The following is a 13,349-nucleotide window of genomic DNA, read 5'->3' as shown; positions in this document are numbered from 1 at the left end:
AGACACCAGCATGATTTTTGCACAATAAACATCAGACCACCTCACTGGAGCCGTGCGGTCTTCTTCACACAGCAGAGAAAAACCAGGCAGCAGACACCAGCTGGAGTTTGTTAACGTGTTTATTTGTCTCGCGGGCTTCGTCCCTAACCGTCCCCGTCCTCCTGGGCCTGTGCTCGTAAGAAGCTGGCCTTTTTCTGAGCGACGCGGTCCTTCCTCTGTGCCAGAGACAACTTGGCCCGATTCCACCTGCAGAGCAGGAAACAAAAAGCAGCTTCATTCAGATTCAGCTCAGCCTTTCACAAAGCTCAGTGGTCGACTCAACAGCACCCTCTAAACGCCGTTAACCGTGAGGTCGGTGCCAGGTCGCGTCATTCTGGGCCAGGGCCAAGGCCACAAGTTAAGCTGAACGAGTGAATGACTGCAGACGGTGTGTTTTATTGTTGACGATATTAAAATGAGGTTGAACATGAACCTTCTCGGTGGCCTAGCGGCAGTCCGCCCTGGCACTGGGGCATCGGGGTACCATACCAATGACCCAATGCCTCCCTGGGGTTGGATTCAGCGTTTTCATTAACCGAAACGACAAACTGATGTCGTTGGCGCCCCTGGGATAACGTTGATAACGTAATCGAGACGCTGACCAGCTAAAACTAGCTCTGTGGAGCTAAAACACGACGAGACGAACAGGAGTTCTCGTTAGCGAGCTGACTGGACGAAAACTATGCTCTAAATGCTCATTTCTGCCTGTGTCACTAAAGTTCAAAGGAGCAGCGCTTCTGTCGGCGTCCTGCTCACAGACCAGTCAGCTGCTGAGTGAAGCTGGCTCCCATCCACATCAGAACACACCATTCTACTTATGCGGATTTCTGATGTGGGTTGGAAGCCAACTTCACTCAGCTCGGCTCCGCTTCCCTGCCGCGGGAACGCTCAGCCGCTCATAGACGCTACCACGGGCGACGGCGTTGCTACTTGTAAACTACTAACGTTTCTTATCCGTGCGCTTTTGGGCAGATTAATGAAAGAAATGACGTTGATCAGGTTTGATCTGAACACGTTTCTTGTTTTAAAGTCAGGATGATCGTCTCTGCTCCCTGGTTCCTAATAACGGCTCACATTCCTGCTTTTCAACCCAACAGCATCCCAGTTTAAGCCCGTCTAAGCGTTTAGGAGCAGAACCGGGTTATTTATAATAATTCTGTGGAAACACGACTGCATTGGCAGGTGGACGTTTCCACAATGTACATTCAAGATGGAGGTCTGATAACTCTAATAAATGACGTCTTTATTTGTGTATGAATATTGTGTAAATACTCTAAAGGTTAACCCTTTAAGCCAGGACTTCATTCACGTGCTGTGGAGCCATTTCTGGGACCTGCTGTGCATCAATACAAGCCTCACATTCTCAGGTTAATCATGTAGATGTAAAAGGTTCAAACCAACAAATGCTTTTTCTGTTTTTACACATTTTTCATGCTACAGAAAAGCAGCACCCTAACCCTCAACACAAAAACATAAACAATAACAATCAGATAATAATGTTGGATATTTGTAGCTAATGTTTCAGTAGCATGTCGTTTTCTTTTCCTCTCGCTCGCTAATAATAATAATAACAATAAAACAGAATACGCGAGGAAACAGAAACATGGTCCGGCACTGCTGGCGTCAACCGCTTCGAGGAGGGAGGGTGTACCGTTTGACCGGTCCGTGATTCATCCACACGTTCGTAGTGGTGTGTGTGTGTGTGGCGTTTGTAATGGTGTGTGTAGAACGTGTTTGTCTAAACGTATTATTACAAAAAAGCACAAGAAAAAGCTGAAAGACTGGGCCTACAATTCACGGGAAAATGACATCAAAGCAGGTGATTGGGTGAGTGATAATCATGTCACAGTTCCCGTTGCCGTGATGACGTTTATTCTAGCGTGTGAAGCCGTGTGAGCTGCAGATCAGAACGACAGCGTCTGAATGAATGAAAACGCTTATCTGTGCATTGTGGTTTTTCAGCGGAAACGCAGCGCTCTGAGACAGGTCCAGTGTGTGAGACAGGTCCAGTGTGTGAGCCAGTGTGTGAGACAGGTCCAGTGTGTGAGCCAGTGTGTGAGACAGGTCCAGTGTGTGAGCCAGTGTGTGAGACAAGTCCAGTGTGTGAGACAGGTCCAGTGTGTGGGACAGGTCCAGTGTGAGAGACAGGTCCAGTGTGAGAGACAGGTCCAGTGTGAGAGACAGGTCCAGTGTGTGAGCCAGTGTGTGAGACAGGTCCAGTGTGAGAGACAGGTCCAGTGTGTGAGACAGGTCCAGTGTGTGAGACAGGCCCAGTGTGAGAGACAGGTCCAGTGTGTGAGACAGGTCCGGTGTGTGAGACAGGTCCAGTGTGTGGGACAGGTCCAGTGTGAGAGACAGGTCCAGTGTGAGAGACAGGTCCAGTGTGTGAGCCAGTGTGTGAGACAGGTCTAGTGTGTGAGACAGTGTGTGAGACATGTCCAGTGTGAGAGACAGGTCCAGTGTGAGAGACAGGTCCAGTGTGTGAGCCAGTGTGTGAGACAGGCCCAGTGTGTGAGACAGGTCCAGTGTGAGAGACAGGTCCAGTGTGTGAGCCAGTGTGTGAGACAGGCCCAGTGTGTGGGACAGGTCTAGTGTGTGAGACAGGTCTAGTGTGTGAGACAGGTCCAGTGTGTGAGACAGGTCTAGTGTGTGAGACAGGTCCAGTGTTTGAGACAGGTCCAGTGTGTGAGACAGGTCCAGTGTGTGAGACAGGTCCAGTGTGTGAGCCAGGTCCAGTGCTCTGGGACATGTCCAGTGTGTGAGACAGGTCCAGTGTGTGAGACAGGTCCAGTGCTCTGGGACATGTCCAGTGTGTGAGACAGGTCCAGTGTGTGAGACAGGCCCAGTGTGTGAGACAGGCCCAGTGTGTGAGACAGGTCCAGTGTGTGAGACAGGCCCAGTGTGTGAGACAGGTCCAGTGCTCTGGGACATGTCCAGTGTGTGAGACAGGTCCAGTGTGTGAGACAGGCCCAGTGTGTGAGACAGGCCCAGTGTGTGAGACAGGTCCAGTGTGTGAGCCAGTGTGTGAGACAGGCCCAGTGTGTGAGACAGGTCCAGTGTGTGAGCCAGTGTGTGAGACAGGTCCAGTGTGTGAGACAGGTCCAGTGTGTGAGCCAGTGTGTGAGACAGGCCCAGTGTGTGGGACAGGTCTAGTGTGTGAGACAGGTCTAGTGTGTGAGACAGGTCCAGTGTGTGAGACAGGTCTAGTGTGTGAGACAGGTCCAGTGTTTGAGACAGGTCCAGTGTGTGAGACAGGTCCAGTGTGTGAGACAGGTCCAGTGTGTGAGCCAGGTCCAGTGCTCTGGGACATGTCCAGTGTGTGAGACAGGTCCAGTGTGTGAGACAGGTCCAGTGCTCTGGGACATGTCCAGTGTGTGAGACAGGTCCAGTGTGTGAGACAGGCCCAGTGTGTGAGACAGGCCCAGTGTGTGAGACAGGTCCAGTGTGTGAGACAGGCCCAGTGTGTGAGACAGGTCCAGTGCTCTGGGACATGTCCAGTGTGTGAGACAGGTCCAGTGTGTGAGACAGGCCCAGTGTGTGAGACAGGCCCAGTGTGTGAGACAGGTCCAGTGTGTGAGCCAGTGTGTGAGACAGGCCCAGTGTGTGAGACAGGTCCAGTGGGAGCGTCGTCTTTAAGGGTTAAGGAAAGAACATCCCACGAGTGTTTAGTGGAGATCTACAGAATGATGCAGCATCAATAATAAACACTGATGTTTTATAATAAAGTAAACATGAAGCCGTCTGACGACTGGTGTTTTACTAAATCTGGGGCAGCTGAGATTTTGTCCCACAGCCATAAAATAATTGAAGTTGGTGTGAAACTCTCTCCAGTAGCTCAGAGTGCACGTCTGACCCACACCTGCTCTTCCTAGAGATGACGGTGTTTCATGTTTTCATAAAATTCAAAACACAAATCTCTGCAGACTTAAACTAGATTAGGGGTTAAACCACCAAATGGTTCCCGAGCGCAGCTCCCCCAGGGGTTAGGGGTCGTGTGCACCGGTGTGTGATGCCTAACGGGACGTTACCTTCATCCTTTTCCTCTGTCTCGTGATCAGCTCCTTTTGCCCCTCGTGAGTTACTTTTGAACTAAGCACACCCGCCGCCAAACAGCAGAGCGCGTGCACGGCGGCGCCAATCAGGGGAAGTCGCCGGACCTCGGGGGAGGAGTTCTGCTGCAGCGGAGCGCGTCAGGCACGAATGAAACAGGAAGTACCAGAGAGAGTCTGAGCGGACATGAACGACGGTGTGTTCATTGTACTTGTTGATGGCGACACTCTGAGATCGTTACTGTGGCCGTGTGCACGTGGCCGTGTGCACGTGGCTGCCTGGAGCGCTCTGCGTCGGTACGCCGAGTCCGTATAACTAGTAATGTAGGTAGAAGCTACATCCTGTTGGGGTGGGTGCGTACGCTGAGGGACGAGCCGGTGTCGGTACAGGATCGGCTCGGGGTCCTTCGACTGCCGATGACGTCAAAGTACGGCAAACCCACTCGGACAAAATACACTACACACCTATACTGTTGGAAAGAATTTAGCAGTTTCGTTATTAAAATGTTTCTTAAGATGTAAGTTTGTGTTTATAATGGTATTTGTAAAATAAAACACTATATTGTATTCATAATGTTGAACTCCTCTTTGAGCACATCCCTTGAAGGATCATAGGTATTAGCAACACCTGTGAAATTGTATTTGCAGGAAAGAAGTGTGTCCCGTTTATTGAAGTATTTTGTGTTTAGAGTTTTTGACGTCTTGTCCATGAGTAGTTCAGGTACGCTCATAGCTGCTAGCCAAAACTCCGGAGTTAAAAGTTTTCTGGCTTTACTAAAATACCTGTCTGTACTTATTTGATTGATGGTAGGTTTACTTTCTATTAGACTCCAAATGTAATCATTTGGCACGTTTCTAATTCATAATTTGTAATAATGTAATCGGTGATATTAGCATTAGCATTCCTATGGGTTTTTCCATGTATATTAGCATTGCGCTAACCACTCGCTGCCAAATTGCAGCCTTTGCGATTAGAAAATCTCCTTTTGTCACATCGCAATTTAATTGCACGTGCAGTTAATCATTCTGCCCTAATATACATGCAGCTCTATGCTAAAAGTGCATTTTCAAAGAGGTAATGATGGATTTCTTTGTAAAAGTTGTCCATCTTTCCAACAGAAACATTACCTGGACCAACGTAACGTGATTACGTAATTCCGTAAGGTTCATGTTCAGCCAATCAACTACTTTGACGTCATCGGCAGTCGACGGACCCCGAGCCGATCTTGCACCCGAGCAGATCCTGTACAGACACCGGTCGCGGTGCCGTTGGAACCCGGCGTGCCCCCACAGCTTCCTGGCTAACACGATGTTCTGGACTCACCTCTTCTTTCTGACATCTTTCTGAGGTTTCCTCTGGTGGACGGGGTTGGCTCTGATGGCGGCGTGTGCTTTGTTGTACATGTCTTCTACCTGAAAACAAGAAGCAGGTATTAGAGCTCAGGTCTGAGCGCTGACCCTGCTTCCCTCAGTAAACATCAGCTGATGCAAGAGGAGGACCAACCACACGATGCTCAGGACTCGTCGTCACGGAGCAGCAGATGAAGCAGTTCAGGGCCCGCGTTTATCTCCCGTACTCACGCAGATGTGTGTGTGGGAACGAATACACACACTACTCCCATTTGTGCGCGGAAACGTTCCTAAATATACGAACAGCTCCGACTTTGTGTACAACCTAGGGTTGGGAATTGGCATCGACCATCAGGAATGTCAGTTCTTCCCAGAACCCAGCGCCCTTCAGCGCCGACCACACCAGCCGCTACTCTGCAGCCCGTCCTGGACGTGATCGATGGTTTTAGCTGCAGCAGCGGGACGTTTCTGGGTACGGTGGAGACTTTCAGCCTCTCATCCTACAGGATCCTGCCAGACTTCGGTTGTGGTCACAAACAAACACGGTTTTCGTCTGACTGACGGTTCTTGTTCGTGGGATTAAAATTCATGTTGAAGTTCAGATTATTTCATCGAAGGCCTGTGGTTAGCTGGCTCGTTCAAAACACGCCATGTTTTTGGGTCCTGCCTCTTGAAAGAACCAGAATGGAACCCTAACCCCAACAGCACCTGGTGGTAGAACGGAGGAACCGCAGCACTGAAGGTCTCAGTTGTCCACATGTTCCTCATCCATGTTTACCTTCCTCGTTACATAATTAGTCAGTGGAAAACAGCTGTTCATGTCACTGAAACCTCCAGCACGACTCGTCTGGCGTTATTGGGAGGACTCATCCCTGAAGGAGATCCTTCTGGAGCTGAGCGGGGCAACAGGTGAACCGGCCGAGTCCGATACCAGTCCAGATTCTATTTTACAACCCCCCAGAACCTCCTCTGCTCCGTTGCCACGGTAACCAGAGTGAATGACAGCACTCACAGACAACATTTACAAATCAAACTAACTTGAAACAGAAGGACTCGTTAAACGCTCCTCTACGACTGATCTGTTTGTCCGTCTCAGACGAGGACCTCTCCTGGGTCCGACCGTGTTAAACCTCTGTGACGTGTTTGGTCCTCAGCCAGCGCCTCGGTCACCCAGTTCTCATAGGTTCTCATAGGTTAGAGGCCCGCCCCCAAGGCGGGCGGCACTTACTTTTGATGGTTAGCAAACACCTGAGTTAGCTTAGTTCTGCTGATTCTGCTTTTCCCGGGATCCACTGATCGCCTTTTCTTGCTCATTTTCCTCACATCTTTTGCTTTTCTCATTTTTATTTCTGTGTTTTTGAGTATTTTTGTTCCTGAGTTAAGATTTTATTTATCACAAGTAATATCGTCACCACATTATTAATCATTGTTATCGGATATGGCAGGTTTTCCTAATATCGTGCAGCCCTAGTTCGTAAGAACATTCTACGTTTCATCCATAGGAAGGAGCGCAGGAGAGTTTCTAGGAACGCCTGCAGAACGAGGGCGCAGGTGTTCAGGGGCGGACGCAGAAGCAGTCTCACCGTTTCTGGCGTGACTCCGTTCTTGATGAAGCGAGAGAACTGTTTCTTATAGGCCTCCTCGTCCTCCTCCATCAGGTAGGACATGTAGTCCGCCACATTCATGCCCATGATGTGCTTCCGGTGCACGTCTGCGTTGAACTCTTTGCTCTCTGCGTCGTAACCAGGGAAACGTTTCAGACTGGAAACAACCACAGCAGACAGTTAGAACATGGCAGAACCGTTCCACATAGACCTGTAGAGTAGAACAGACTTTATGGACCGATCCGGTACCAACTCCCGGTACCTAGGAATCGATACCGGTACTTAACGGTACCGATTTTCGATACTTTTGAGTGTTTAATATTTTAATTCTCTTTTATAATTAAATATATATTTTTCTCAATATATAACAATATTTGATAAATATCACGATAAATAACATACAACTGTTTGTATTTTAACATCGTCCTTGTAGTTTTATAAGCTGATAATTAAACTTAAGCAAACATCTTTACTGTGAACTAAATTTACTGTGTGTCTTCATTCCTTTTGCCGTCCCTTTTCATTTGATGTTTCCTACTGGGAAGTTAGAATTTCCGAGGAGAAAGCGAACGCACCATTAGATGAGAACAACGGTGGCAATGGAAGCTAACAAATCAAGCTAACGTTATCTTAAACAGTTTATTTAGCTGCTGGAGCAGATTAAAACGATGATGCCTCACACTTAGATCGTTGTCGCTGGTTTCATCTTCACCCAATCACCCGTCGCATTTAGTAAAGTGAAGCCAAACTTTAGAGCGCGTTCATGTTCTTCTAGTCAGGAATTCGGAGTTCCGAGGAGAAAGTGAACGCACCATTAGTGGAACGGAAGCTAACATATCAAGCTAACGTTAACTTAAACATTTTATTTACCTACCGGAGCAGATTAAGATGAGGATGTCTCACTTAGATCGTTGTCGCTGGTTTCATCATCACCCAGTTACCCATCACATTTAGTGAAGTGGACCCAAGCGTTAGCGTGCGTTCTTTCTACCATGCTGCTCTGTTTACAACTGGCTCACAGCGAACGACAACATAACGCTCTTGCGCATGTGCAGCTGTCTAGGCAAGTTCTCGTTATGAAGGACGGGTACCGAAACGAGGCACCGTTTCAAATGACGTGAATCGGTGCTCAGTCGCTACTATGGAATTCGGTCGGTACCTTAAAAAGTACCGAATTCGGTACCCATCGCTAGCGGTAATCTAAAGTAACAGAGTTCTGCAGAACACAGAGTTTTATTAAAAAACACAATTCATGACTGAGTGTGGAGGATCAGAGTTCAATAAAGTTCTAACAAATCGGACGACTTAACAAAGTCGTGTATCTAACGCAGCGATAGAAACTGGCGCCGCAATGCTAATGCAGACGCAGCTAGCTAGCGTGTTTTGATGAGGAGTCTCTGCTCCTGCTAGCTAGCTGCTTCGTGTCTCTGCTGTTTGTGTGGAGAGAAGGGCCAGTTGTCCTCTAGCACTAACATTCAGAAACATGTTGGCGTCTTAAAGGTGTAGTTCACGCGGTTAGTCACGCGACAGCCGAGCTTCTAGGGCAGCACAATACATCACAAATGTACCATAATCGCAAAGAACAGAAAAAAAAGGCAATGAAAGGCTAGCTCGGGTGTTTGCTACACACAACGCATTTTATCAATCAAACAAGAGAAAGACGTTTTTTACAATCAGTTAGAGCTTTTCCCCCATTCAGCCAATCGCATAGGTTCTTATAGGCCAGATGCCCGCCCCCTTGGCCAGCTGCACTAAATACTAATGGCTAGCAAACACCCGGGTTAGCTTCGTTCTCCTTGTTTATTTCCTTTCCTCGCATCTTTTGCTTTTCCCATTTTTTATGATGTTTTTTGATCATTTTTTATTTCATTTATTCTTTTTATTCTTGAGTCAGGTATATACTGATTTATCGCAAGTCATGTCGTCATTGCATTGTTAATCACTGTTACCGCACATCGCAGGTTTTCTTAATATCGTGCAGCTCTAATAGGGAACCTGAATCACTTCCAGACCACGAGTCCCCGGAAGAACGAAAAAAGGAATGCAAGTCAACGGGACTAAAAGAGCTGTTTTCTAATCCGCTTAGCCTTACGCCCTGGACCACACATGTTGTACTGCAATTTAAATGAAATGTAATGATGGTGTTTTGACCACGCCAGTCACAAACTTTGAGATGTATCAGCTTGTAAAAGTTTGTAATTAGCACGACTGCAAACTAGAAATCTGCACGTTGCACGTCACCACATACTCTCCTCTCCCCTAGCGTAGCTGCTACTCACCACATGACCAGATTTATGGTGGTTCTTTCCTCCTGTGGGAAGTTTGCTGATCTTACAGCCATTTTCCCTCAGTTTTCTCCATGTCTAGTTTGATGACGTCACTTTCGTGATGCACATTTGTAGTCCTGGACTTATTTCCACACCAAACCTAAAATAGTGTTTCTCCTGTAGGGAGCCTAAGTCACGCCCACCTACTTGCGTATCACGGGTCCCCGGAAGAATGAAAAAATGAATGCGTCAGTGGGGCTAAAAACGCTATTTTCTAAATTTGCCTGTTTTGTGCCATAGAGTTCACAGATGATGTCCGTGAGTTTTAAAGACACATTTTGATACCAAGAATGCGCTTCTTTTCGAACGGGGGGAAACGCTATTTTAGGTTTGGTGTGAAAATAAGTCCAGGACTACAAATGTGCCTCACGAAAGTGACGTCATCGAACCAGACACGGAGGGAAAAGGGCTGTAAGGTCAGCAAACTTCCCACAGGAGGAAAGAACCACCATGAATCTGGTCATGTGGTAAGTAGCAGCTACGCTAGGGGGAGGAGCTTATGTGGTGACGTCATATATGCGACATGCCGAGGTCTAAGTTGTAGTCGTGCTCATTACGAACTTTTACAAGCTGATAAATCTCAAAGGACGAGACTGGCGTGGTCGAAACACCCGGATTGGATCAGAGAGGACTAAAGTTTCAGGATGATTTCAGACACACCCCCTGCTTGTCTCCCATCATACTGACCTGTGAGGGATGGCCAGTCCTCCATCGACTGCCCCCTTCAGGGCTCCAAACACCTTGTTCCCCGTGGTGGTCCTGGCCAGTCCTGCATCTAGGTAACAGGTGAAGGCACCAGGCTGCCCATCCACACTCTCTACATTAAACTCGTCTCCCGTCACCTCCACCTGACCCTCATACACCTGATCCATGCCGAACTTGTGCAGCAGCTGCATAAAGAGGACAGACACCGTTGTAACCGCCTTGGACCGGATGAGCCCGGTTATTCTGCTCTCTAACAGGAAGACCTGCGTTTACCCTGCGGGCCAGGAGGAGGCCGGTGCAATAGGCTGCAGCGTAGTTGGTGAGGCCCACAGTGATTCCATACTGGGGTAGCTCATGAGAGTAAGCGGCACACACTACGTGGTCTCCCTCGATCTTTGCATACGCGATCTGGACAGCAGAGACACGAGATGGTGGATCAGACATCCTGTAGGCTTCATTCATTCAGTCACTGACCTGGCAGCAGATGTCCCGGTTGGAGAAGCGGACGATCATCCGGTATTTGGGTGTGTTGTACTTGTTCTTGTCCTGCACAACCAGCCGTTTGCGGGCAAAGAAGTCTGTTTTCCCCTCTGAGGAAAAGCATCATCGATGAGAGTCATCAGTACCGCATCCTGGACTCACCTCACCTCACCCAGCTGGCTTTACCTCTTCTTCTCCTGAATTTGACCTCATATCTCTTGAAGTAGGCCTTGCTCTTCACCACCTTAACGAAGCCCTACAAGAGAAAATCAATCAAGCAGGATTAGATTAGATTACAACCTGTAAACAACCTTTGTTTGTTCTACAAAACAGAGCACTGAGTCACTACAGAGGTCCCACTAACCCGTTACTTGTTCAGAGCTGTCCTGATTAGTCAACTCGTCACCACGGCGACAAACAAAACAGCCGACTCCTAATTTAATCTGGACCGCTGCGGCACGTTTGGCCCTTGCTTCCTGCCTCTCTGCTCAACGCACATGTAGAAGTCAACATCCGCGTCAGCCGCCGCGGCGCATGCACAGTGGTGGCCATCCGGATCAGCCTTCATCACCGCAGACAGAAGACAGAGAGAATCGACAGCGGAGCTCTAAAGTTTGGGAGCGTTATACAAATTACAAAGAAAGACCTGTAGACCTCGCAGAGTGAAAGTCTCGTTTCACAGGAGCACGTCGGCGACGCACGAGCACCTTATGAGGAAGCACGTCATGGCGGAGAACGAAGAGTCGCCTCGGTAAGTTTACTTCCTGTTAGCTGCTAACGCCAACCGAGTGTTTATAGCTGCAGCAACTCCAGTAGAGACGCTGATGTTGTTACCTTTAGAACACGTTTGTACGTCACACACTTTTGCTCTGATTACAAACACTAATGATGTATGTCATCCCGCTGCGTTAGCGCGGTAATAACAGTGCTCCTCTTCAGTGGATGAGCTGCTTACGAGCACACCTCGGCAAGCTAACGTCCTGACCGAGGCGGCTGTGAGCCAGACTAGGTCACCAGACTCCTGTCCATGGTCGCTATCAAGGTTTCAGAGATGATCAAGCAGGTTACCATGACAACAACCTACTAGGCTGGTCCCATTTCACCACCATGATGGAGAAGAAGAATTAAACAACCTTTAAGGTGTGTGTGTGTGTGTGTGTGTGTGTGTGTACACATGAAATAAACATTAGAATTTAAAATATTTTATGATAAAATCAAAATGTTGCTGATTGAACAACAAGAAACTAATACTTTTAAAGCATAAAACATTTTCTTTGTGTTAAATCTTAAGTTGCTTTATTAGATATGACAGAATAATGAATCTGGTAAATAAACTAACTTTAATAACTTTTATCTTTACGCTAAAGCAGACCCTCAGAGCTGTCCATGGTCCCTGCCTGCTGACGTGTGGACCAGCCGTGCTGCAGAGGCGGACCTCGGTGTGTTCTGCCTGTTCCTGACTGAAGACTGGAAGATGAAGCTCTTCAACCTGGCCACCATGCCTCTGGTGAACACAAGTCATGTTTGGTTCAGGAGCCTACCTCCATCTGACTGCAGCGTTTCTATTAACAGTTACAAAGTTGTTGATAAGCGACCATCTTGTCTTTATTACAGGACGGCTCACAGCTGATCACAGCTAATGACGCTACATTAGAGCATCCTGCTGCAACAAGCTCAACCTTTATTAATGACTCGATTAGTCCACTAATAGTCAACAAAACTGGTGACTAGTCAACTAATAAAACAGTTGTATGTGGCAGCCCTGATTCAGTAAATATAAAATAACATTTCATGACTTGTTAGATTGGGAAATATTACAAACAGTGTTTAGAGCAAGTCACGTATGCTGCTGACCAGTGTTCAGAAGAGGGAGTGGTGACGTGTGGAGAGGACCTGATTGTTGTTTTGAATAAAAGAGACAAAACATGAATTAGATTAGCAAGTGCGGCATTTGCTTCCGTCACGGCGGAACAAGTGTAGCAGCAGCGAGTTAGAATAAAACACCTCAGCTGATCTGAACCTGCTGAGCTCCAGGCAGCCATGACAGTCCACGCCGGAGCAAAGCCTGCCGGTGTTGAGAAAACGTCCTACCCGTAGGATCATTTTACGGTGTTTTACACGACACAAACCCTAACCATAACTCTAACCCTAACCAAAAAAAATCAAGTATCAACGTCAATAAAAAGTACTAATACTTACTACTTATCTATTTTCCTGCAAATATGACAGCGGAACAATTGCCCCTCGGGGATGATGATTAAAGTTTTTTTTAATTGAATCGGGGTAGCATTCCCCTTTTGTGTTGTGCGCATGCGCGCACATGCTCAGTAACAACGGATAGGACGGTGTACGGGTAGGAGAAATTCCCAGAACACCACCCACACCACATCGGTGAACATCCAGCCCCATCGGCCCCACAAACCGCTGGTTACACCTCCCCCCGCACCACACATGGACCTAGAAACGCGGGTCGCACGCATTGCACGCGTTTAAACCAATAAACTCACCATTTTCCAACGAGTATCAGCTCGGTTTCTCTACAGCGCGGAAGTGGAGCAATCCCGACTGACGCCCCTCGTGATATCCGGTAAACCGCTGGTGTGTGTGTGTGTGTCAGACACTGCCCCTTGCTGGATCAGAGCAGAACTACACACCCAGGATGAAAGGTGGTCCAATCCTCTCAGCCCGTCACCAACCAGAACACGACTAACATCACACTTAATACTGTTGTCTTCTCCTGGAATTATTTGATATTGGGTCTTTTTGAGATGTAACTGACGTTTTCCGTTAGAAAA

At 47.8% G+C, this 13,349-nt stretch overlaps 1 protein-coding gene across 2 annotated transcripts; it reads right to left on the bottom strand.

Moving 5' to 3' along the window:
* Positions 1-101: 101 nt before the first annotated feature.
* Positions 102-13,180, bottom strand: rpl5a (ribosomal protein L5a). 2 transcript variants are annotated; one of them, XM_015976074.3, is made up of 8 exons: positions 13,062-13,180; positions 10,741-10,810; positions 10,549-10,664; positions 10,348-10,482; positions 10,057-10,259; positions 7,022-7,199; positions 5,413-5,501; positions 102-246 (listed from the first exon to the last, which is right to left on the bottom strand). In XM_015976074.3, the coding sequence occupies exons 1-8, from the start codon at positions 13,062-13,064 to the stop codon at positions 144-146; spliced, it is 897 nt and encodes a 298-aa protein (XP_015831560.1). In that variant the 5' UTR covers positions 13,065-13,180; the 3' UTR covers positions 102-143. The 2 variants fall into 2 exon arrangements, with proteins under 2 accessions (XP_015831560.1, XP_070397923.1); XM_070541822.1 differs by lacking the exon at positions 13,062-13,180 and adding an exon at positions 12,754-12,806.
* Positions 13,181-13,349: the final 169 nt, after the last annotated feature.

Source organism: Nothobranchius furzeri, chromosome 11 (assembly GCF_043380555.1).
Source record: "Nothobranchius furzeri strain GRZ-AD chromosome 11, NfurGRZ-RIMD1, whole genome shotgun sequence".
Classification (NCBI taxonomy): Eukaryota; Metazoa; Chordata; class Actinopteri; order Cyprinodontiformes; family Nothobranchiidae; genus Nothobranchius; species Nothobranchius furzeri.
The sequence above is the reverse complement of the archived record's forward strand: the minus strand, read 5'-3'. Positions and strand labels throughout refer to the sequence as shown.

Bases quoted from the DNA above. Each gene is read 5' to 3' on its own strand.
- rpl5a (XM_015976074.3), bottom strand. The intron at 10,665-10,740 runs GTAAAGCCAGCT...GCTTTTCCTCAG, and splicing joins CAAATTCAGGAGAAGAAGAG to AGGGGAAAACAGACTTCTTT. The intron at 10,483-10,548 runs GTCAGTGACTGA...TCTGCTGTCCAG, and splicing joins ACCGGGACATCTGCTGCCAG to ATCGCGTATGCAAAGATCGA.